Source organism: Puma concolor, chromosome E4 (genome assembly GCF_028749965.1).
Source record: "Puma concolor isolate L17-30 chromosome E4, mPumCon1.1.hap2, whole genome shotgun sequence".
NCBI lineage: Eukaryota > Metazoa > Chordata > Mammalia > Carnivora > Felidae > Puma > Puma concolor.
In genome coordinates, this window is record NC_141683.1 from 62,039,190 (window position 1) to 62,065,110 (window position 25,921).

Genomic DNA, 25,921 nt, shown 5'->3' on the forward strand with positions numbered 1-25,921 from the left:
AATAAGTCAATGAAAACTTGATGGCAAATTTCTAACTGAAGGGAGGCCTCATGGCTGGGTCCTCTGATGTGATTGGCTTCAAGTGGTGCATGTCATAGATCTGAGCGTGAAAGAAAATGTACCTTATAATCTGGCAGCTTAAAAAAACCCGACATTGTAGAAAGCTGAATGGAATTTAATGAAATGTAATTAAACAGATTTCAACATAAAGCCCGAGTTTGGGTTTAAATAATCAAATCACCAAAGTAGTATTCAAAGAGGGTCTAGCTACACAGCAGCTTCTCTACATTAACTAAAGTCTTTCTATGATTGCAAGATCAATATGAAATAAATGGCAAGGGGGGTAATCAAACAAAAAGCTGTTGAAAACATTCATGTAAAAGAGAATTATAATATCCAGAAAACAGGTGGCAGAAAACTGTACCCTCTACTAGTCAAACTAGTGGATGAATTTTCTTATGAAACTGTATTTCACCCTAGAATCTAGAAGCATAGTCTTCCACAATATAAAGCAAAATTAAACCTTATTTCTCTTTGCATGCAACAAATGTTTCCACTGATGCATCATTTCATCTCTATTTAGTCTGGCTTTCCATGATTCCTATATTAAATGTGTTCTTCTTTAGTGGATTTCTCCTTCTGTTTTTCCAAACTGTTTGCTCCAGTAGATATCAAAAAACAACTAAAGAGATGTTTGAAATATACATACTATTTTGTTGCCAACTTCAGATCCTCTCTATAAAAAATGAGAAACTCTTAACCTAAGAAGGAAGGTATTATATTCAGCCAGTCACTCACTCATTGTGCTTTTGTTATTAAACTGAAAGTCATCACTAAGTTTACAGAACCTCTTTGCTTCCTTTTGAGTGTGAAAGAATGCTAATGACACTTTACTGACAATCTACTGAATTTACTGCATTATAAGAGTTGAGAGAATGACCTTGAAAAAAATATGGTTTTGAACCCTGGCTCTTCAATTGGCATCCTGGCCTTGGCATGTTCCTTAAGTTCTCAAATGTAACTAGTTTAAGAATTTTACAAATAGCATATGTAAAGTGCTTAGCACAATGTCTCACACATAGTAAAAAAAAAAAATACAGTTTATTATGTTGTTATTGATATCCTTATTAGTGTCATTATTATTACCATTAGTTATTACTTTTGCACACTATGAGACTAAGTTCTAGACTTAGGGTCTAGCAATCATTCTTGCCATTTTATTTCTGCATTTATTTACCAGTCTCACCTAATCCACAGTAAATGAATGACTTACAGCAGTAAATGAATGACTTATGGGCAATTTTATTGGCCAGCTGGAAGTGTGACCAGAAATGTTTCACCAAGAAGCAAAATGAGCGATACAGTTTATATTCAGATACCCCAAGTTATGGAGTCAGAAGGTGATTATTCATTCATTCACACACAACACAAAGACTTGTGGTAATACAGAGATGAAAAATGATCAGTGTCATAGAGAAGCATCAATAAAATGCTGGGAGAGTTCAGCAGATAGAGGGGGATTTGGTTGGCCCAGAAAGATTAAAACTGTAATGGACTAAGAGTGCAATCTAGTTTCTAAAATTGTTCTGGGGTTACTTTTATGCTGAATCTCCCTCCCACCTGCCGCACCTTCAGCCTCCACTCCAGTCCTGACATGTCTATGGGACTGACTTTTAAACATTTATTCTAAAAAGTACCAGGTAGTTTTAAAAGGTAATCATGTGAGACATAGTAATGGAAAGTGCAAGCAGAGGACTGGAGTGAAGTGAGGCATCAGCCTGTTAGAGCTTGTTCAGGGGAGACCAACAAATCAAGAAATGGATCTGCAAACCACATCATGTGTGACAGGGCTAAATGAAACAGAAACATTAATCATGGAAAAGAGAAAGCTTGGGAAGCCATGACTGATGTTTTTGTATAGGCAAAGTGCTCTTGTGTGAAAGAGGGTTGAGGTATCCCACGTTAATCCAGAAATGTAAATGAGAACCACGGGAAACTGTGCCAGAAAAATACATTTTATGTTCATGTAAGGAGCTAATTTATAATGGTTTGTGGTGTCCAACTATGGCTTCCTCCTGAGGAAGTGGACTCCTGTCTACTAATGGAGGTCGCCCAGAGGGGCACTGGGTAGGGAAGAATGTGTGAGACAGGATGCATGGCCCCTTCACACTTTGCTTATGAAATGTCTATGACAGTGAAGCATTTTCCTTTTAGAGGAAACCTAATTAATTGTGCAAACTGTTTTCAAAACTTGACTGTGGTGTAGATCTCCTATTTGCTTATCTGTGAGCAAATGAGAAACAGAAATTTACTGAAGGCTTCGCCTTCCTGGAGAGTTTAGATGGAATGCCAATAAAATAAAGCCTCTGAATCCTCCCCACAAATTGACATGAACAAGACTAAGGAAAAAAATTACAGTTCCAACTTCTGGACCATCTAGTAGGGTGTCTGACATTACAGACAATATTACATACAATAGATAGTCTACTTCCCCACCAGCTTTTGTTTTCACGGCCTCCTGCCAGGGAGAGAGAGTTTCATTCCAAAATGGTGAGCGATGATATCTGGAACTATGCCCTCCAGTCTGCCTCAGTTCACTCCCCACTTGTAGGGAAAGGATAACAAACACAAGGTTTCATTTTGCTTTGAAGGATCTTTCACAGGGAGGAAATTCAGGAGTGACAGTTCAGAAAGAATCTCCAAGGCGGAACAAGAGGCAGACCCAGGCTCTCCTCAAAGGCATCTGCTACAGGACCCATTTGTGTCTCTGGCTCTCAGGGCCTGCTGGACTCCTGGTTTTGATTAAAAAAAAAAAAAAAAAAAAACACTCAGTTGAGGAGATGAGGCAACTAAGATGAGAGTAACTTCGGAAAGTCTGTGTCTTCACAGGTGAAAATTTGCCGCTGATTGTGATAACTAGCTATGTCTCATCTGGGTCATTCCAATCCTCACTTGGAGTCCATTATAACAGATGTATTCAAAATGACATCCAGGGGCTGGGGGACAAGAAAAGCCTTGGAAAGGGAGAATGGGAATTAGGAAACATGGTTTTCTAAATGTTTAGAAAACAAGGTTTTCTAAAAACCTTGTGAATTAGAAAACATGGGTTAATGTCCCCACATCTACAATCTTGACTAAGTCTGAAACTGGGTTTCTCATCTGCCCTACACAGTAAGGAAAGTAACTCACACAAGGTACTGGTGAGGGCTTAAAAGAAATGTTGACTGTAAAAGCGCTCTGTAAAGTTAGAAAGGTACTTAGACGTTAGGTTGTGGCAATCTTTTACTATGCCTAATAATCATAACTTGACTCTTTAACTCTCAATAATTTAGCAATGACAAAGTAATACTCTATATTTTCTTAATTTTTTGCAAGAATATCAAAACTATCTGCATGGGTATTATGATCTATTAATACGGTTACTTAAAAAGAAATTTGGAGTTTTATATTTCTTTATTAGTACAAAAATGTTCTTTTTATTTTATATCCTAGCTTTCTTATCTCTACAAAAAGTTGTCCTTGATATTTCCATTTTAATAAGTTTCTGTGAAAGCTCTACATAAATAGCAATTATAATGTTATAATGTCATGAACACTGTTTGGCTCTGCAATGTTGAAACAAAACAAAAGCAATAATCACAAAAGAACTTGCTCAAAAATCTACTGGTGTATAAGTCAATGATACACATTTATATATACAATATATATACTTCTGGAAAGTGTTTAATCCCTTCAAAAAAAAGGTAAACCAGAGATCAAATGTTTATCTCGAATAAGCAGAGGTCAGATGAGGGAAATAAAAGTTTTTCTGCATTCTCAACTTCTAGACTAATATGAAAATAGCAGTTAACTGAAGATTTAAAAATCTTTTCCCTTTAAAGAGTAATTAAGGTGTCCACTAATCACAAGGGCAGTCGTTGAAATAGCAGGATTCCTCCTCAGTCATGAGGTTAGCTGGGTCATAAAGACCATTCTAGACCATGTAATGCTTTAATATCAATGACACTACTACCGCTCATATGTTCATGGCTGCAGAACTGGTGCATGTGTCAGGACAGGAAATCCCCTCCTTTGTATTATTATAGGGCAACAGGGTCAGCATTATTTCCCCCAAACAGTAGAACCCACTCAACTGACAAAACTCTCCTTCCATACTATAGATTCTTTTTTTTTAGGTTTATTTATTTATTTTGAGAGAGAGAGAGAGAGAGAGAGAGAGCTCGAGCAGGGGAGGGGCAGAGAGAGAGGGAGACAGAGAATACCGAGCAGGCTCCACATGGTCAGCACAGAGCCCAATGTGGGGCTCAAACCCATGAACAGTGAGATCACGACTTGAGCTGAAACTCAGCCAGATTCTTAACCAACAGAGCCATCCAGGTGTCCCCTTACTGTAGGTTTTTTTAAGTAGCATAAGAAAGTCTGTGGATTTTTGTTCCCTTTGAACACCATGACCATTCTGTATTTTTATAAAAGAGAAAATTGCAGCAAAAAAGGTCATGCCTTGCCAAAGGGCCCCACCAGTGGTTGCAGTTATAAAATCACTTCAAGAATCATCAGGTGAGTTACCCAAAGAATCTTTAATGTACACAGATACAAAAGAAAGCAAATATTTCCACAAGCATTATTAAACTATGACATATTAGTTGTCATTAACAATCAGCAGGCAGGGGTGCTGGGTTCTGCCAGTCTAATGTTCCAAACAATCAAAAATAATATCCATGGGGCAATTAATTTCCTGCACATTGATTATTCCAATCCCCACACTCATAAGTAGGGCTAAACAAAATAAAATTAAACAGCATAGCAAGAGACTAAAGACTGAGCCCACTTGTAAGGGGCAGGGCTGGACGGCAGGGGGCTGTAACCTCAGGAGATGAGTTACATCTCTCTGGTTATTGGGGAAGGGCAGGAAGTTATTCTGGTGCCGTGTCACATATCTTGGAAACTTACCGCTGAAGTCATCTTTACATCATCTTTATCCCCTGACACCCCCTGCCCCCGCCTCCCACGTGCACAGCCACATGCATGCTGCACAAACCAAGAAATTAGGACCCAGACCCACTGTCCAGCAAAATAGCTAATAATGATAAGAAGAGACCAGGGACTTCAGATTAGTCCCGTGTACTTTCTACTCTGTGGGGGCTACTTAGCCGCTTAGCGCTCCTGGAAGTGGAGCAAATGTCACTGCCATTAAGCCAACAAGTTACACAGCAAACTGCAAAACTTTCATTTTTGTCTTCGTTAATGGAACTACTTACTAATAAAATGTTAGTCAACAAATGTATTGACTTTGTTGTAAAACTTTTAGCCATCAATCCTTATTCTGTCAGATGCTAATTAAATAGCCACTAAATCTGTCAAGCGATATATTAGTGTCTGTAGGAACACAGAAGCAAAATCAGACGCAGATCCTATTCTTAAAGAGCTCAAAAGATTAAAAAACAAAAACAAAAAAGCATGCATGCGGACACAGACACACATACACCCAGTGAGGTGCTGGTAAATGTTTAACAACAATTAGGGAGGAAGGAAAGGGTGAAGAAGCCCTGACTTATAGCATTTGCTAACTCCCATAATGTAAATACTCCTACGGTGGCTGATTTCAGTCTGCCAACATGCCATCATGAAATGCAGAGTTGGGGAGAGATGTGCAAACTTGTCTAAGCTGACTCCAGGACACCAGTACTGTAGTTATATTTGTACATATATTTACGTAAATTTACACACACACACACACACACACACACACACACACACACATAAAAGAACTAACCAAATATTTTACAGTTGTTACCTTAAAGTGTTGGAATTTTGATTGATTTTATTTCTTCTTTATACTTTTTTTAGCATCCAACTTTTTTTATAAAGAGTATTTTAGGAGTGCCTGGGTGGCTCAGTCGGTTAAGCGTCCGACTTCAGCTCGGGTCATGATCTCGCGGTCTGTGAGTTCAGGCCCCGCGTCGGTCTCTGGGCTGACAGCTCAGAGCCTGGAGCCTGCTTCAGATTCTAGGTCTCCCTCTCTCTCTCTCTCTCTCTCTCTGACCTCTCCCGCTCATGCTGTCTCTCTCTGTCTCTCAAAAATAAATAAACACTAAAAAAACAAATTTAAAAAAAAGAGTATTTTATTGATTTTAACTTTTTTACCCATTTTATTGAGCTACAGTTGACATATAGCACTGTGTATGTTTAAGGTATAGTATGGTACTGTATAGTACAATGACCTTACTTACATAAATGATGACCACAATTACTTTAATTGACATCCATCTATCATCTCATAGAGATACAGAAAATAAAGTAAATGAAAAGGGGGAAAAAAGTATTTTTTAGATCAGTATTAGCAGCAATATCCTTATCCCAGACCATTTTTTCTAGGCAGCCCTGGCGTTACTACAATTATCTAAGGAGCAGAGAAACGGAATCATTTTGTGAGCAGGGAAGGTACAGAGAGAGGGAGCAAAAGAGAATCCCAAGCAGGCTCCACGCTGTCAGATGCAGAGCCCGATGCAGGGCTCGAATCAATGAACCCTGAGATCACGACCGAGCAGAAAGTAAGAGCTGGACACTTAACAGACTGAGCCACCCAGGTGCCCCAAAACCGAGACATTTTAAAGGCACATCCGATTAGCATTCAAGCCACAGGTCCTGGTAGAACTAAGAAAGGCAACACTTTACCCAGTCTATAATATGTAGCATTGCAAGACTTGGCTCAGCCCCACACCCTCCTGAGCCCCACCTTCACAGCCATCAGACTCTATAACCTAGAAGATACCTCCAGAGCATGCTCCTGCCACATGTTCTCAATCATGCCAAGTATTCCATCATACATGTCTGTACATGGAAGAAAGACAGGCAAGTGGGAACACCAGGAGGAAGATGATCTCTAAATAAAGTACAGGGATCCCGGTAAGAATCTAACTGCTTCTGCCAACCTCCCTACACAGCACTCAGTGATATGCCACCTGTCCCTTTTCGTGGTTAATTCTCCACAGTGTCTGCAGCTACCTTCGATAGTTCCTTCTTCAGCTTTCTTAATATACAGATGGCTTTTGCTTTGTAACCAATCAGCTTTGCCTCTTCCCAGAAACTCTTCTCCTTCCCCTTTTCTACTTGCAACTATAAAAACTATTAAGCCTACAATCTGAAAAACCACTGATATTTATAACTATTTTTAATGTAAAGAGCTGAAAGTTTCATGGAGGGAAAATAAAATGCCTTACTGCTGCATAATGTTTTAACATTTTTTTTCAATATGTGAAATTTATTGTCAGATTGGTTTCCATACAACACCCAGTGCTCATCCCAAAAGGTGCCCTCCTCAATACCCATCACCCACCCTCCCCTCCCCCCCACCCCCCATCAACCCATCAGTTTGTTCTCAGTTTTTAAGAGTCTCTTATGCTTTGGCTCTCTCCCACTCTAACCTTTTTTTTTTTTTTTTTAACATTTTCAAAGTACCTCCACATGTCTTATCCTATATCATTGGCACAATAATCCCCTGAAGCGGCTGTTCCTAGCACCTCTGTATGTAATGGGAAAGAAGCTCCAAGAGCTTACAAGATCCCTCAAGTTCCCAAAGCCATAGAAGGGTAGCTCCCTGCCTTCAATACACTCACTTCAAGTTTCATATTCCATCCAATCCAACAGGGAATCGTCTGGTACAGACCTGACTTCAAATCCTGACACCACCATTTTCCTTCTGGGTGGCCTTAGGCAGAATCTTCACCCTCTCTAGACCTCATTTCCTCATATGAAGAATGGGGGGATAATATACACTCCATGGGACTGTTATGAAAATCAAACAGAATCAAAGTTGGCATATGATGGGTTTTCAAGACATTCACCTCCCATGTTCTTTTTCCTTTTTTTTTTTTTTTTTGAGAGAGAGAGAGAAAGAGAGAGAGAGAGAGAGAAAGAAAGCAGGGGAGGAACAGAGGAAGAGAGACAGAATCCCAAGCAGGCTCCACACCCAGCGTGGAGCCCAATGTGGGGCTCGATCCCACAACCATGAGATCATGATCTGAGCCGAAATCAAGAGTTCAGACACTTAACCCACTGAGCCACCCAGGCACCCTTCACTTACCCTTTTCAAATTTGCTCTACCAAATTGTTCACCTCTTCTACCCCCTTCCCTTGTATCACCCTTTTTTCAAACACACTCATCTTGCGTCTCACCTGATTTGGCAGTCCTCCCCAGTTCAGCAGTGTGTTAACAGTCCTTTGATGTATAGTGTGTTTTATACACAGTGTGTTTCTATAACAAGAATTAGCCCACACACAATTGGTAAATCAGGGAAACGTGTCAGTCCAACACAGAAGCCCCACGGCTCATGCACAATTTTTCCAGCATAATACATTTTGTGCTACCATGACAAAGCAGCCAAACCCAAAGCACACATACACAGGTGGGCGCAGCAAGCCACGGAAGGATGCATCACCACCCACGTGGCTTGTTCCTCCTCTTGGCTCAACCTGGCTACACACTAGGTTTCAAAAGGGTTTACTGCACATTCCTCCCAGATATTTGAACAAAACAAATACACAAACACCAGAGAAGGTGCCAGGACGGTTTTGTGGCAAGCCTGTCACTGCTCCTCTATGTGCAGATTCCGATGCTAATGTCCCACTATCCTTGTTTTGGGAATCTGGCAGACCCCATACTTCCTTATATGCTTCTCCATCAAGCCACCTTCTTCTTTACCTTTTAAAGATAAAGTCTTGTATTACTGTGTTATCCCTTTGTTTATGGGGAAAATAGGATGCTATTGTAGTTGAGCTATCATTTTTAATAAGATCACTATTGTTTTGGCTAATGTTTAATTAAACATTAAATGTTTTGAGTGATTTATTCCAATTCTATTTCCTTTAAAATGTCAGTTATTTTTAGTGTGTGATTTTTCAGAATGTGAGGGTTTTTTTTAAGGAATGTATTGTGCTACAGCAGAAATGCCCATATTTTGCTTTGTTGTGTGGATATTTTTGAAATATGGAGGCACTGCGGATTGATGGAATAAATGGTACAAATAAAGTGTTCTCACTGCGCTTACTTAACTCTCTTTGCTAAAATTCAACTCAGCACCTCTTGCCTATGGTTAAGAATGTACAAATTCTACCAAAGATGCTACCAAGGTGGGCAGTTCCTACTGATTTTCATAAATATGCTCAACAAAATGCTTCTAAACATAAAACAAGGTTCAAATACAGTGTTCAAATAAATCTATGCAGAATTGGCCTAGTTCTACCACTTTAAGCAGCTTTTATTATATAAAATTATCTCATTTTTAAATTAGCCAAACTTCTAAGTAAGCAAAGATACTGTGAGAAGACCACCTTCAGCTGTAGGACCTGTGGTATGAGTGAACAAGTACTAGGGCAAAGAAATAAGTTCAAATATTTTTTAAAGTTTTTCCTCTTACCCCTAGCACAAGTAATTTGCAGTAAATAAATAATATGGTTTTCATTTGCATTTGTTTTTGACATAGGCAAATAAGCTTTCCAGACCTCAGTTTCCTTACAGGAAAACAAGAATTTTTAAAAACCATATAACCGTACTGTCAACTTTATGAGGGTGTGTGTGTGTGTGTGTGTGTGTGCGTGCACGCGTGAGTGAAAGTACTTCTGAATCTCTTGATTCTCCAATCTTGACATTTCAAAGTGCTCGGGTAAAGAACATACAATTGTCATCACTGATTTTTTATCCCCTGACACTTCTAGTAAATTACCTTGAACATAATAATTGTTCAATAAGTATCTGCTAAATTAAATTGAACCATATGCATAATTAACCAAAGTCCAAATTTCTCAATTAAGTTGTTTAAAAGAAACTAGATTTATTCCAAGATAGCAAATAGATTGTTTTTAAAATTAAACAAGAAACTTGTATTTCAAATAAAACTTGAGTCCTATTACTATCTTACAGATACAAAATAAAAGGCATTGGATATAGTTTCCAAATTGGTTTGAATTTGGGTTTGTTGCAAGTGACAGATACCCAAATTACAATGTCTGGAAGATAAGGCAGGCAGTGGAAAAACTGTTTACAATATTATGATAGGTGCATGTCATTACATATTTGCCCAAACCCACAGGATATGTAACACCAAGAGTGAATCCTATGGTAAACAGTGGACTTTGGTTGATGATGATGATGATGATGATGTGTCCATATAGGATCATCTGTGATAAGAAAATATACCACCCTGGTGAATAATGTTGGTAATGGGGGGCTCTATGGAGGGGCAGGAGGTATAGGGGAAATCTCTCTACCTTTCTCTCCATTTTGTTGTAAACCTAAGAGCGCTTTAAACAAATAAAATCTTGGGGCGCCTGGGTGGCTCAGTCAGTTAAGCGTCCGACTCCAGCTCAGGTCACGATCTCGCGGTCCGTGAGTTCGAGCCCTACTTCGGGCTCTGTGCTGACGGCTCAGAGCCTGGAGCCTGTTTCAGATTCTGTGTCTCCCTCTCTCTGACCCTCCCCCATTCATGCTCTGTCTCTCTCTGTCTCAAAAATAAATAAACGTTAAAAAAAAAAAGGTTTTTTTAAATAAAATCTTAAAAAAATAGAAGACGACATAAGTTAATTTTCCTTTAACATGAAAGTTTACGTAGGCAAGCCAGGTCAGTGGTCAGGGACCCAGGTTCCCTCCCTTTTGTTGTTCTGCCATCCAGGTCTCTCACCTTCCACTTCACACCAGGATGACCTGATTCCAGCCAGCAAGAATGAGAAAAGGAAGAAAGAAAGATATATCCTTTTTTTAAAGGGCACGTCCCAGATACTACACAAACCTCTTCTGCTTACATTTCACTGGCCAGAAAGCATCACAGAAAGCATCCCATGCCCACCAGGTCTTGGAAGCCTAGGAAATGTGATCTTCACTCCAGTGGCCATGTGCCTCCATGTAAATGCAGAGTGCTATTACTCCAGAAATGTCCAGGACAGAGAGGTTTACCACAGTTCTATACAGCAACAATGAGCTTTGAATCAAACAGATCAATATGTACAGATAAGTTGATTAGCTTCTAATCAGTTCTCAGAGTAAGAATACCACTGAGTTTTTACAGTATTTTTAGTATTTAAGGCCATATGTAATATAATGCTAGTTATCAGGAAGAGTCAGAACTCACCTCCTACAGATAAACTGCTTTAGCCTCAAGCCATTAAAACGCCCAGCCCAAATGACCTGTACTGAGACTTAATACTAAGGCATCTTCAAATTAAGTGTTCTAAGATAAATAAATAAATAACTGCATAAGGCCAAGATTTAAGATGGAAGGAGAGATTAATTTGAAATTATCTTTTCTGGTTATAATCATGAATACATCTGTCTTCAGGATAGAGCTGAAGTGCTCTAAATGCTAAAATTCCTAAATGCTGTATTCACTATTATTATCCAAACTTAAATGCATTGGGAATAAAAGTGTGGGGAGACTACATAAAAGCCAAAGAAAGACAATGAATGTTATGATTTTGATAGGGTCTGTGATATTCTTTAAAGCATTTACAAGATTTTCTAAGAGATGTGAGACTTCTTGCCCCATCATAATACCCCCAAAGGCAATTATTTCATAGATCCAAAACAAATAAAACTGAATTTATTTTTAAATGTGCTATTATTTAAGTTTTTTTATTCATTAAGCTTCATCACTACCATCACCCAAAAGAGTCAAATATGGAGGTTACACTCTTAACTAAAAACCTGGAAATTAATGACAGAACAAAGGACTTTAAAGTCCTTTTTTAATAAAAAAGCTATCTCAGAATGTCACTTTGGCTCAGGTCATGAGCTCACGGCTCGTTGAGTTCAAGTCCCACATTGAGCTCTGTGCTGACACCTCAGAGCCTGGAGCCTGCTTCCAATTCTGTGTCTCCCTCTCTCTCTGCTCTCCCCCTCTCACATTCTCTCTCTGTCTCCCACTCAAAAAAAAATTAAAAATTTTCCAAAAAGCTAGTTCAGAAGTTCAAACAAAAATAACAGAATTTTGGTTAGACAGAAATCTACACGGTCATACGGTTCATAGGTCAAAACCATTCCTGAGGACAGTCTAATCTGTATTTGAAAGCTCACAGATTCTCCAAAGAAGACATAAAAATGCCCAACAAGTACATGAAAAGATGCTCAATCATTATGGAAATGCAAATAAAAACCATAATAAGATACTACCTCATACCTGTTAGGATGACTATTATCAAAGAGAACAAGTGTTGGTAAGGATACAGAGAACTTGTATCCATTGTGTACTGCTGTGGGGAATGTAAAATGGTTCAGCCACTATGGAAAATCGTATGGTGGTTCCTCAAAAGAATTAAAAACACAATTACCATATGATCCAGCAATTCCAATTCTAGGACTTGAAAGCAGGGACTCAAATAGATATTTGTACACTCATGTTTATTCCAGCATTATTCTGTGAATGACAGCCAAAGGTGGAAGGAACCCAAGTGCTCATCCATAGATGATGGATAAACAAAATATGATACATATCCATACAATGGAGTATTATTCAGCCTTAGAAATTTCTGGCACATACCACAACATGGATGAACCCTGAGGACATGATACTTAGTGAAATAAGACAGTCACAAAAGGACAAATACACTATGATTCCATTTATATCAGCAATTACATTTATAAAGTAGCAAGGTGGTTGTCAGGACTGGGAGAGAAGAACAGGGAACTGGTGTTTAATGGGTACAAGTTTCAGTTTTGCAAGATGAAAGAGTTCTGGAGATAGACAGTGGTGATGGTTGTACAACAATGTAAATATACTTAGTGCCTCTGACCTGTACACTTAAAAATGGTTAAAATGATAAATTTTATGTCATGTACATATTATCACAATTAAAAATTTTAAAAGAAAAAATGATAGACCCATTTGAGCAAATATTTATTTTATTAAGTTTATTTATTTATTTTGAGAGAGACAGAGAGACACAAGAGAGGGAGGGGCAGAGAAAGAGAGAACCCCAAGCAGGTCCAACACTGTCAGTACAGAGCCTGAGGCAGGGCTTGAACTCACAAACCATGAGATCATGACCTGAGCTGGACCAAAGCGTTGGACGCTCAACCAACTGAGCCATCCAGGCACCCCAATTTGAGCAAATATTTAAAAAATAAAAAACTCATTAAGTAGGATGTACCATTACACTAAGGACTCAAGATGATAAAAAAATAATTATCATTTCATTTACTTTTCCTTAAAAGTAATCTAGCAGTCTACGCATATATGAGGGAATTTAGATCTTAAAAGATATTTTTTATCAGATTTGTCTCAAAATAATCAACTGGGAGATAGCATAAGTGGGGAAGTACCAGCGAAACAAGATTCACCTATGGTTAATAACCACTGACGCAATGCTATGGACACATGAAGGTCCTTTATATCATTTTTTTTACGGCTGTATTTGTTTCAATTGTGCCATAACTGAACAGTTTTAGTCACTTTTTATTGTACACTTACTATATGAAACAGTTTTAAACAAAATTATCAAGAGCCACTAAAGAGCAGCAAATTCTACAATATGTATAAGAAAGAACATTTTCAAAGGGAAGTGATCCTTAGACATTACCACTTGCTTTGATAGAGAAACCCAGTTCCTATCCTTTGGGCTTTTGTAAGTAATAGTTAAAATATATTGAATATTTCCTACTTATCTAGACTTTACATGCACTATTTTTGTAATCCTCACAATAACCTATTATTATCCCCATTTTACAGATGAGAAAACTGCAACTCAAAAAAGCAAAGTAATTTGATTCAAGTTCACAGGTATTATGTCAGCTTTAACCTAGGAGTCTGACTGCAAAGCCTTCAATTTAACAAGCACCTTTCTCTAATGACAAGAGTCTCTTTCCCTTTCTTGGTAGCTAAGGATGGCTTCATCGATCCTGAGTGGCCAGAACTGATGCCTGATTGAGAACCTATGGAGGGAGACATTTCGTTTTCTAAGGGGTAAGACCAACACCTTTGCCTCAGTTGTCTCAGTAAAGCCCTGAGGATTTTAAACATTAGCTTAGCTCAATTTAGCATCAGAGGTTGTAAGACCTTGGGCACAGAACTGCAACAAGAAGATACAGATCAACATAAAATTTATTTTAGAAAACAAGATGACCCAAAACAAGTAAACTTTCATATCGCCCATTTCTTCCCCTTTTGTGTTAATAATCATCCTATGATGAGTTGCTTGACATCTGTCTTTGCCCCCATGAAATAAGCTCAGTCAGGGCTCAGATGCTGTCTGCCTTGTCTACAAGTTCATCCCTGGTGCTACCATGGTGTTTAAACATAGCCAAGGCTCAATGTATGTGTAGTGAGAGGAACTGAATTCTGAGTGTCATGAGTGTTCACTAATTTAATTGGAAGCAACACGGTGAAGAGGAGAGTAGGGTGTTTGGAGCAAGCATTCATTCATTCATTCGTTCCTTCACTCATTTGTGCATCTATGCAATCAACATTTGGGACACCTACTACGTGCCATTTTTCTAAGTGCTGGGAACACAGCAATGAAAGATAGATGTCTCTACCTTGGCTCTGCTTCTAATCCCTGAGCAATCCTGGGCAGTCACTCAGTCTGCAGGGGTCAGTTTCAGCTGTGGTACCAGAAAAACAGGATTCTAATAACCAACATGCAACATTATTTTAAGGAAAATGGGTAATATATGTAAAGAAGCAGCGTAAACACTCAATAAATGGCAACTATTCTAATTAGTAACAAATCAAAAGTCAAAACAAAATACTAAGTAGAAGACAGAGCAAGTGACAAATGGCATTAACTTCCAGAGGAAATGCACCTAGCAAAGTTCAGTGAGAAAAATGTTGGTAACAATGTGTTCTTTCTATGTGGTGCTTAGTTTTCTTCAAAATGTTTGGGATATATCATCTTAAATAGGAGTGAAAATCTCCCTAGATCTTTATACAAGAGAAAAAGTATCTACTGGAACCAGTTTAGCTTGACATTCAAAAGCTTTGTGGCCAAAGAAGGTTATGCAGATTTAAACTGTTTTTGACATCTTCCAGCAATGACCAAACAGAGGAAATCATGTCAACTGAGCTTCTAAATGACCTACAGCCACGGGACACTTGGCAAGCTGGAAAAGACTTATTAGGAAGCCTACTGTAAAGTTTATTCTTTCAAGGAGTCTCGGTAATTTCCGCAATTCCCCCCCCCCCCAAAAAAGGCTACAAGTATTATTTGTCAATCATTCTCAGTCAAGAATTTCCACTTATATTTCATTTCATCTTCTCAAAGATTCTGTGAAGCAGTCTCTGTTAATTTTATGAGGGAAATGAAATTCAGAGAAGGTAAGAAATGTGCCCAAGCTCATGTGGCTCGTGAAGGGTAGTACAAGAATCCACAACACAGCCCTTTGGATGGGGAGACCCTGTCCCTCTATCACTGCCACTTCCCACGGCTTTCCACCATCCTTTCAACTTTCTGAGATAAGAAAGAGAAGTGAGCTTTAAAAATACGGATTCCTTATATCCCAACTTTAAATTCTCAACAAGGATTCCAACCACTGTAAATCCCTTTAAACTGAAAGCCTCTGGTTTTTTTCTCAGTCCTGTTAGGAACTGGAAAGGCTACAACGCATCCCTGAGATGCCACAAGATGGGAGATTAGCTGAAGTGCCTTTGACATCAAGTCATCTGAGTACCTACAAGTGCCCTTCCTGGATGGTGTCGATAGGCTCTGGTCCCACAACCACTATCATCTCACCTTAGGAGAGCCACCCTCTCCAGATGCTGAAAGTTTCCACAGGATGAGAAAATAAATAAATAAATAAACAAACAAACAAACAAACAAACAAGCAAACAGAGTAGTCATTTGATATCATTTATCATAATATGTACCATCACCTTATCAGGCCAGGGTCTTCCTTCAAAACTTCACTTCTATTTCGTTCTTTTAAAAAAATCATTTGTTGAGCCCCCACTTGGTTGCAAGCACTGTGTGCCTAGTGTCAGACTAGGTATAGCATATTCTTTATCTCTTCTCTTGGGTTTGATGCTGTTTTCCCAAAGGTCTTTACTCCTTAAGCACTGTCAAATACAATAGTCACTAGCCACAGAAGCTATTTAAATTTAAATTACTTAAAATTAAGTATAATTTAAAATCCAGGTCTTGGGTAACACCAGCCACGTTTCAAGTGTTCAGTTGCTCCGTGTGGGTAGTGGCTACCATATTAAACAATCCACATATAGATTATTTCCACCATGGTAAGAAGTTCCACTGGACAGCTGGATGCTCCAACAGATGCTCCACAGAGCACCATGTTCTGTGTTTTCATCTGCCTAGGACTTCCAGCCAGCATCAAATCAAGAACAGAACTACTCTCAGAGTAGGACAGACCAAGTTCCCGATCTTACCATTCCTGAGGCTCCAAAGGCTGGAGTGCAGTAGAAGGGAAAAAGGAATCTAGTAACCTATCTCTTGTGAGTGACTAGGCATCCAAGGATGCCATGGGGTAACCAGGATGCTGATTCCCTACTGATACTGAATTACAAACACGAAGACTTATTGCAGTTATTTTAAAAGATGCAGAGAGCCACAGAAAGAAAAATAAAGACTCGAATTCAAGCTTTGTGACTGCAGACAAATTGCGTAACTTCTCTAATCCTAAATTTCGTCATCTGCAAAGTGAAAAGGTAGATCCATTCTAGGTTCCCTTTCATTTCCAAAATTCCTGGATTCAAAAGCTTTATTTACTTTACATAATATCCAAGGAACTGTGCAGACTTCAAAGATATATAAGATAATACTTCAAAGAGCTTACTAAAAAGAAGCTAGTAAATTTTTAAAAAGAGTAAAAGCTAGCTACATAGGGATAAATAATACAAGAAAGGACATTGTGAGAGTCATGAAAATGGTATTACCAAAGTATCTCACAGAATCTGCCTCACTAACTATCAGGAAGACATGAAAATGTTCACCTTTTTTCCCTTCAAAAAATTTAACAACATAGTAGACCCCATGGCACATACAAGGTGTTTCAACGTTTATTTATTTTGGGACAGAGAGAGACAGAGCATGAACGGGGGAGGGGCAGAGAGAGAGGGAGACACAGAATCAGAAACAGGCTCCAGGCTCTGAGCCATCAGCCCAGAGCCCGACGCGGGGCTCGAACTCAGGGACCGCGAGATCGTGACCTGGCTGAAGTCGGACGCTTAACCGACTGCGCCACCCAGGCGCCCCAAGGTGTTTCATAATTTTACTTAAATAAACAGGAATAGGAAAATAATAATAATTACTATTACTGTTACAGACACTTATTGAAGATCTAATATATGTTAGGTTCTATACAAGACACATCCCTAAGTAACTCATTTTGCCATCAAACAGCTCTACGAAGGAAACATTTTTGGTTTTCATTACTTTACAGATAAGGAAGCCAAAGTGAAAGTAGTCCGTTGCTAACCCACAACCAGACAGATCAACAGTGGCAGAGCCGAGATTTAACACCAAGACGACCCGGACACCTGGGGGGCTCCGTCGGTTAAGCATCCATCTTCAGCTCAGGTCCTGATCTCACGGTCTGTGGGTTTGAGCCCCGTGTCCGCCTCTGTGCTGATAGCTTGGAGCCTGGAGCCTGCTTTAGATTCTGTGTCTCCATCCCTCTGCCCCTTCCCTGCTCATGCTGTGTGTCTGTCTGTCTGTCTCTCTGTCTCTGTCTCTCTGTCTCTCTCTCTCAAAAATGAATAAACATTAAAAGATTAAAATAAAACAAGACCACCCAACTGCAGGGCACATGTTTCATCCACTTCACACTGGCTCCTGAAGAAAAAGTTTACTTGCCAATCACAAGGAAGGATGTCAAATAAGAAGGCTCCCAGCCTTACTCTTAAGAACCCAGCTAATGTCCCAAAGCTGCCATTTTCCTATTTTTTCAGTAAACGGAAGAGCAACTTCTTCTCTCTGAATGGGCTCCTCAGCCAAAATATCCCAGCCTGGACCAGGTGGCAATTTTAATGAAACTGGAACCAAGTTCATGACTGTCTGTTAGAGCTCCAATGTCCTGAGACCTTTGTTAATTGAATTAGACACAAGACAAAGGGAAAAGAGGGTAAGTTAAATTTTCATATTGCCTTGGGCAAATGGCAGAAAGAAGTGGGCCTTGTTTTCCCTAAGGAACCGGGTACCCACTTTATCATTTACAATTATTGTATAATTAGATTGGTATTTTGCAAGACAGAAGTCCCTGTCACCCTGACCTTCCAATGCCTCCTTTTCACTGCTATGAACGGGAGGAGCAAGAGCTTGTTTTCCACAATTCTGTTTTCAAGGAGACTTAACATTTCATATATCACTAAACTATCCGAATCCAAAACATTTCCGTATTCTCTGCAGCGATCGCATTCCATCACCAATACCACCTAAAAATACCCTGCTTTCCATCACTCAGTAGAACCACAAAGGCTATTAGAAGGCAATAAAATCCCTAGATAGCTTCTCTTTCCTACATCTGCACTCTCCCCTGATCAATTAGATTCACGGAGGCTGGAGGTGGGAAATAAAGGAAATAAAATTCAGGCCACAAATCCTTATCTTAATCTCACAAATAGCACTGACAAGCAACAACTGGTGCGGGAAAAGCTCAACCATGGAAGGCTTTCCGGCTCTGAACTCAGGTTAATGATTATCCAAAATCCATCATTGAATTATTACTCATAACATGTCCACTTCTCAGCAAAAAAATATCATAGATGACGGTTCTATTGTCTCTCAGGGCACATGTCAGTATTTATGTTACTGAGGGGAAAACAGGTCTGCATTTGATTCAGACAGATTAAATTCATATTTATAGTAGACAATATCCCTTAGTCCAGAAAGGAGCTTTCAAGTAATCTAATTCTAGAAGACAGTCCATTTCAGAATTTTTGAGCAATGGCAAGACGTTTCTCCTGGTCCCGGCCTCCCATTGACGCCCCTAATTTAGAAATCTGAAGGTGTAAAGGCTCAGACCTTTTCCGATTACCTATTCGCAAGCACTCCTTCCTTTTCTCATGGGCCTTTCTCTTATCACTTATAAATATACTTCATCAGCACCCTAAACCCAGAAAGACCAAGACAAGTAAGGTTCAAAAAAGTCAACAGTTGGGGCACCTGGGTCAGTCCATTAAGTACCTGACTTCGGCTCAGGTCACGATCTCACAGTTAGGGAGTTCAAACCCCACGTCAGGCTCTGTCTACATGGAGCCTGCTTCAGATCCTGTCTCCCTCTCTCTCTGCCCTCCCCTGCACTCTCGCTCTCTCTCAAAAATAAACATTTAAAAAATGTCAAAAATTATTTTTGATAATGGAGTTCAAGGAGCGGGGGGGGGGGGGGGGGATATTGACACCCTCAAGGTTAACCAGATTGGACAATCCTAAAGAGACAAATGCACTGAGTTAATACAGAAAATGTCAGCTAACTCGCCACTAACAGACTAGTAACTGTCTGTGGCTCAATTCCTCCCAAAGAAGCAAGTCCTTCCCCTTTCTTATGGGTACCTGTACTCTTATGAAACAGACAGACTTCACAAACAGCTTCCAAAGGCAAGTCTAGGTCAAGCCAATCAGCATGGGCAATCGTCCTATGGGGCTGACATCTCCCACTGCATCTTTCTGTAGGAAGGGCCAGTGGGCCCCTCTTGCTCTTCAAGAACAGAGCAGTCGGTCCTTAAAGACTAACCTTTTGCCACACCACATACACAGCAACATATTGGACCCCATGGCACACAAGTTTAAAAGCACCCTTTCAAGAGCATGTGCGTAACACGCACCCAAACCAGACTGGAATCTTCTCTCTTCTCCAAAAGACATCATTTTATCTTTTACAACGAAACTGAGCATCATCTCAGGGAAAACTTACCTTCACATTTAGGTCTGTCTTTAAAAGAAGAAATTAAAAGGAAAAAGCAACTGGAAGGAGAGTGAGCACATGGGAGATGAAGAGAGGAGAGGAACACAGGACAGAGGAGAGGACAGGCGAGGTGAGGGCACAGGACAGAGGAAAGGGCAGGTGAGGTGAGGTGAGGTGAGGTGAGGTGAGGTGAGGTGAGGTGAGGTGAGGTGAGGTGAGGACACAGGACAGAGGAAAGGACAGGCGAGGTGAGGTGAGGGCAAAGGACAGAGGAGAGGGCAGGTGAGGTAAGGTGAGGGCACAGGTTTGCTCCATCCAAAAACACATTCATCCCACCAAGGTAGTGAATGAGGAAAATATTTTGATTTTCTTTTCTGGCCATTGAAGCATAAATAGCTGCTGCAGTAATAGCAAAATTATTGGTCATTGTGAGCAGTTCTGCTGGTGAGAGGCCGGCATTCCAGACCATTTGAAATACTGGCCCCAAGGTGCCCTAGATATTTTGTTTTTCAAATGCAGGAATGTCAGCTGCTGGACAAAACGTGATGTATCCTGTCTAGTGGGCAGCATGCTGGCCAGACACCGGATTTGGAATGTGTGTCCCTGCCCCCTGGGTTCTAGCTCGGCCGTCCTCCACAGCCAGTGCTGCGTCCAGAACAAGGATTCTGCCCTGTGGAACAGAGCGAGAAGGGAGCAGTGGTTGGGCCTCATCAACCAAAGCCAAAACTGCGTTCTAGGCTAGCACCTCTACCAATGTCTCAAGAAACCTCCCGAACCCAAGGCAAGCTGGAGCTCAGTGGGTCTCTTCTTAAGAAAGTGGGTTGCTTCTCATTCCAATGTTACTTAAGGCCTGACCGGATAGAGCCTAGAAAGCCCGAAAATTAAATGTGGCCGAGACTCATATCTTATGAGCTTTCAAATAAAGTGTTCTCAAATACATAAAATGGCATAACGACTCTAACTTAATCACTTGCTTATGAAAAAACAGCGTTGTGAGTTGAAAAATTGGTAAGGCATATACTGTGTCCATATGGATGTTTAAAATGTACTTGACATCAAATGAAGCCTACAGAGGCCCTTTCTTTTTAAAATTCTTTTAGTGAAGTGCAATGTTATATTAGTTTCAGATGTACAACACCCTAATACATTACTCTATACATTACTCATTGCTCACCACCCTACTGTCGTCACCATCTGTCACCATACAACATCATTACAATATTAACCACATTCCCTATGCTGTAGTTTTCATCCCTGTGACTTATTTACAATTGGAAGTTTGTATCTCTTAATACCCTTTACGTATTTTACCCCATCCTTCCACCTGAGATGCCTCACGTGAAACCAAAAAGCTGCTCACAGACATCCCAGGCTGACCTGCAGGTCCCAACCCTGACCGTGAGGCAGCACCACGATTGTCCATAGCCTGCACCACAGCAGCACTCACTCTGCCTGGAGCATCATCCTTCTACACACTGTATATTTTTCCATAACGTCACTACGGAATTCTCCACGGAAAGAGACCTTTAGAATTCTCCCGTCATTTGGAGGAACTCCTATAATCTGGATGAGAGTAATCACAAGAGAGAGACACATCTGACAAACACAAGAAACGCATGCATCCCAGCTCTTGTCTGTGCATTCCACTTTGCTAACCATTCACTGTTCCCCTCTCTCACAGGAATGTGTTACGACGTGTCATTCATAGCCTACCCAGATAAAACGGAAACGGCACATACATGTCTTTAGTGTGTGTGAAGCACCACAATCCTGGTATAAACAAGAGGTGGCCTGCAGGGGAGGGGAAACAGTGAGAACACCGGTGAATGTGTCTAGCTCAAAACCTATTTCCAAGAACTATGTTTCAACAATGAAGCAAAAGTGGTAAACTGGCATGAGAGGATAAAAACAGCAATTTATCCACTCTCTCCGCTGTTACTGAGCAATGTGCCATGGTACCCAAGTTCTTTTCTAAACCTGTGATTGACTTCTTGATTGTTACGCGTTTGTAACCCAGTGCTTCTTCCTTTAAGCAGGTAGCGATGAAACATCCTCGTAACAGATACCAGTCCTATACGTCTCTCCAACTACTTTGCTGTTCTTCACATTAAAATCTAGCCTCTACTGAAAATATAAATATAAATAAGGTGCAAGAAACAGGGGTAAAACGGTCACATGAAACCATGACGTCAGGGTTGTATGTCTCCAAACAGACATGGGCCATTTTGATGTGTGTCTTATTATATAAATTATCTGGTATTTATACATTATTCTTTATATCACAAATACAAAATATGTGTGCTTGGAGAATAAAAGGATAGATAGGCAATCCATAATCAAGCATTATGAGCACAATTTACTGAACTGAGTTATTTTTTTTTCTGAAAATGATTTAGCAGAGAAATAGTTTCTAAAAATAAATTGTGTCATTAATACTAAACACAGTAATAAAAGGAGGGCAAAATAAGTAATACAAGCATTTCCAAGCTTAACCAACAAAATGATAATGTTGAAAAGAATGAGGCATTTATACTCTTTCCGTGAAGACATAGTCTGTTAACTTACCAGTAGCCCTAGTAGCAATTTGGTGTCACACAACAACTTACAGAGCAAATTCAAAATTAGCACTAAGAAGCTCAGGTACCCTAAATAATCTAATAACTATTTCTGAAACTCCTAGCCTCATATTTTCATTTATTCTCATAATAATTGACTAAATGAGACACACAGATTCATGTCATATTAAGTTTATTTCTAATCAAGATAAGCATGAGGTGTCTGATCAATGTGACCCTAACCTTCTATAAGGAACAAGAAAAAGAATATAGTGTTTGACCAAACAAGAGTAGCTAACTACTGTAATTTTACATCCAAAAGTCCAGCTTTCCACATGCACATGCCTATAAGATAGAACTTATGATTCTCATCTCTTGCATATTTTAATATTCAAAGCATACCAAACAATAAAAATATCATAACTTACTTAAAAGCACATAACTGCCCTCCAAACAGCTCTTCTCAGAACGAATTCTATTTAGAATGGGCAAATATCCAGTTATTTCGATCGATGTAGCAATACAATCATAATAATTTAGGCTCAAGTGGATTATGTTCTTGATTATCCAGTTGGGATGCTTTAGGTCTAAAATAAGCAACTAATCTCCAATTTTTATTTCCTATCATACTGTGTTGTCCCAGACACAAAAAACTGCATTCACAGGTACACAATACCATACTGTTTGTATGGCTAAAGAGAAAAACAACTAACATTGCATCAGGATGTCCATTCACCTTCACATGAAAGCAATACCAATATTGCCTCAAACACATACTCATCACCATCTCTCGGTGATTTGGGCCCACATAGAAGAGGTTACATTTAGCACAGGTCAAGATAGCAGACAGCTTTTCAGCTTTATTCATGAAAGAACATACACAAACTCATCCTGGACTCTTCAATGGGCTCATGCTAATTAAAACCTTTAACAATTTTCTTGATTCCAAGGTATGACTTCCTTTTCGTTATTGCTAATGTTAACCAAAGAAATCTTGCCCCATAAGCGCTACACATAATATGCTAAGGAAAAATAATCCCAGCATAAAATGCAATTGAAACGATTGGCACAGAAGTTAAATAAAGAATATTGCTTCCTTAATTTTAGGACTATTGCTGATTATGACCAGAATGAAGTTACCTAAGCAACCACTCTAAAGCACACACGATATTCAAATGCATCTTTATTATGGTGGCTCAGTGTCTAGAAGTTTGTTGCTGATAGCTGCAATAAAATGTATAAAGCTATCAGATCAGTTGGTGGCAAGAAAAAAAAAAAGCAACCATAAACGTTTATGTAGGATTCATATGGCACTGGAACATAAATACCCATAAACAAAACCATAAAAATAACCCAAAGTAAAAAATAATTTAGGCTAAGACAAAAAAACAAACCAAAAAAAAAAAAAAAAAACACAAAAAAAACAACAAGAAAAGTTTAGTCGCAAGTAAACTGTTAACACCAACCATAGATTCATAGGCACATTAACTCTTTGCTGAACTGCAAAGTGGTCTTTTCATCTCTAAAATGCGATACCTTTATACAATCCTTATAACTCAAATGCTTAGGGGAGTATATGAAAAAGCTTCTGAAAACTATTACGGATGCTACAAAATCACAGGTGTAACAAAGTATGTGACGCCCACACTTGCGGGTACTGCTGCTGATGGCAGGTTAATCTGCGTGAAGTCGGCAGGGAAGCTGAGGGAGGGGTACGGCCAGCCTCAACTCACTTCGCTGCGTCCCTACACACCTGAGAATATCAGACCATCTTCAAGTACAGTGTGCAGCACTTTGTGATTCGGGAAGTCTGAGGCCAAAGTTAAGTGTATATTCCGGGGAGAAAACAAAATCAAGGAAGACAAAAGTTTCCCTTTGTTCAAGAAAGTGAAGAAAGCCTTACCTTTCTGTACACCAGCATGTTGGGTGATTCATCCGCCACCCCGTTGCTGGTCTGCCCGTAATTATTCCCCTGGGCCATGTCACCCCACACTTGGTCAGCTCTCGGGCACTGGAACGATCCGTCTGCCCTGCAGAGGGTTAGAGAGACTTCAGTGAGACGTGAGTGGTGGTGCTCAGGGGGTTGACTTGAATCGTCTTCATTATCCACAGCTCCCACACCGGGCACACTTGCCGAGAGGCTGGCTGCAGGAAGCGGCACAGAAACAGATTTTTAAAAATTGAAAATACACCTACTGTACCCCCAGGGATTTGTGAGAAATGACAGTCTTTCAGTTAGAATAGTCATTGGGCTGTGGTTTTAAGTGACTTGATCTTCTGGACACTCGTTTTCAAAAGTGTTTGAGGCTCACCTAAAAAAACCCACGGTTACCGTTTCCGCGCTACAGAGAGTTCTCTGGTCCCCAGTACTTGCATAGCGACTTGATGATGTTTTCCCAAAAGGGCGGAAAGGCAAGTACCCTGCGGCGGCACACGCGCGCCCAGGTATCCGGCTAGTTTCCCCGCAGGCAGCGCATCGCACAGGCCCAGTCCGCGTGCCGTTCTCGCTCTTCATTCCCCGGGTCTCCCTCTGGGAGCCGGGGAGCTTCGCCCACTTGCACCTGCCCGGCACTGCCCGCACCCGCTCCCTCCCCTCCACTGCACTTCGGAAGTCAGGAGGGAACCGTGCCCGGTCTGTGCGAAAAGGCACCAGAATCCGTCCCGAACACGGGACCGGGTGGGAGTCAACCCCTCGGGCCATTACCTGGGTCCCCGCGCGTGGCAGCCCGGCTGCAGGAGCCTCAGAGCAACCAGCCCAAGCGGAGGAGAGCAGCGAGACCCAGCTCCCGCCGCCTGGCTCCCCGGGCGCCACAAATGGCAGCAGTTTCAGCACCGCGGACCTGGGCGAGCGCGGCGCCCGCAGCCCGGCAGGGGCGCGGGGCTCCCGGGGCGGCCGCGCGGCGGGGAGCCGAGCGAGGGTGGGTGCGGGGCGCGCGGGGAGGCGCCGCCTCCTCCCCTCCCACCTCCCCTATTTACCTCCTCGGCCAAGGTCACGGCCCCGCGGCGTCAGCCCTCGCGGGCGGGCTGGGTGCCGGCGCTGTCAGCTGGCGGCGAGCGGAGCCCCGACGCAGGGCAGCCTCATCACACTCGGCGGATGCGGAACCGCGCGGCTCAGGCCACCGCCGTCGCCGCCGCCGTGCACAGGCCGCCCCGGCAGCCCGCCGCTCGCGCCCGCTCCCCCCCCCCTCCCCGCCGCCTGGCTGGCCCGCTCCCGCCGCCGCCTCTGCTCCCGGGCGCGGGGACCAGCCGAGCGCGCGCCGCAGGCGAGGCGCCGGCCCGTGCGCGCGACTGGGAGGCGGGAGGAGGGGCGGTCACGTGGGCCGGGCGGCCGGAGGCGCGGGCGCCCCGAGGCCGCCCCGCCGCCCGCCCTCGCGCCCCGGCCCCGCGGGCGCACACCCCGCGCGGCCGCCGGTGCGGGCGCCGCGGGCGGCCTGGGGGCCCGCGCAGAGCGGCGAGCGGCAGCCGGAAGGGCAGGGCGGGCGCGCGGATGGAGGGATGCAGGGCTGGATGGAGTCCCGCGCAGCCGGCG

The 25,921-nt window shown here is 41.4% G+C and overlaps 1 protein-coding gene across 7 annotated transcripts in view; it reads right to left on the reverse strand.

Annotated features, from left to right (window-relative positions):
* Window positions 1–25,519, reverse strand: part of RGS7 (regulator of G protein signaling 7) — a 525,076-nt gene extending 499,557 nt beyond the window's left edge. For 3 of the 7 annotated variants that reach the window (XM_086694015.1, XM_086694013.1, XM_086694010.1), the window contains exons 1-2: window positions 25,369–25,519; window positions 24,296–24,422 (exon numbers count right to left, since the gene is read on the reverse strand). In XM_086694015.1, coding sequence (XP_086550141.1) covers window positions 24,296–24,373 — 78 coding nt within the window. In that variant the 5' untranslated portion in view covers window positions 24,374–24,422; window positions 25,369–25,519. Of the gene's footprint in view, window positions 1–24,295; window positions 24,442–25,096; window positions 25,235–25,368 lie in introns of those variants that run through there. The other 4 variants (XM_086694014.1, XM_086694012.1, XM_086694011.1 and 1 more) reach the window with 4 other exon arrangements.
* Window positions 25,520–25,921: the final 402 nt, after the last annotated feature.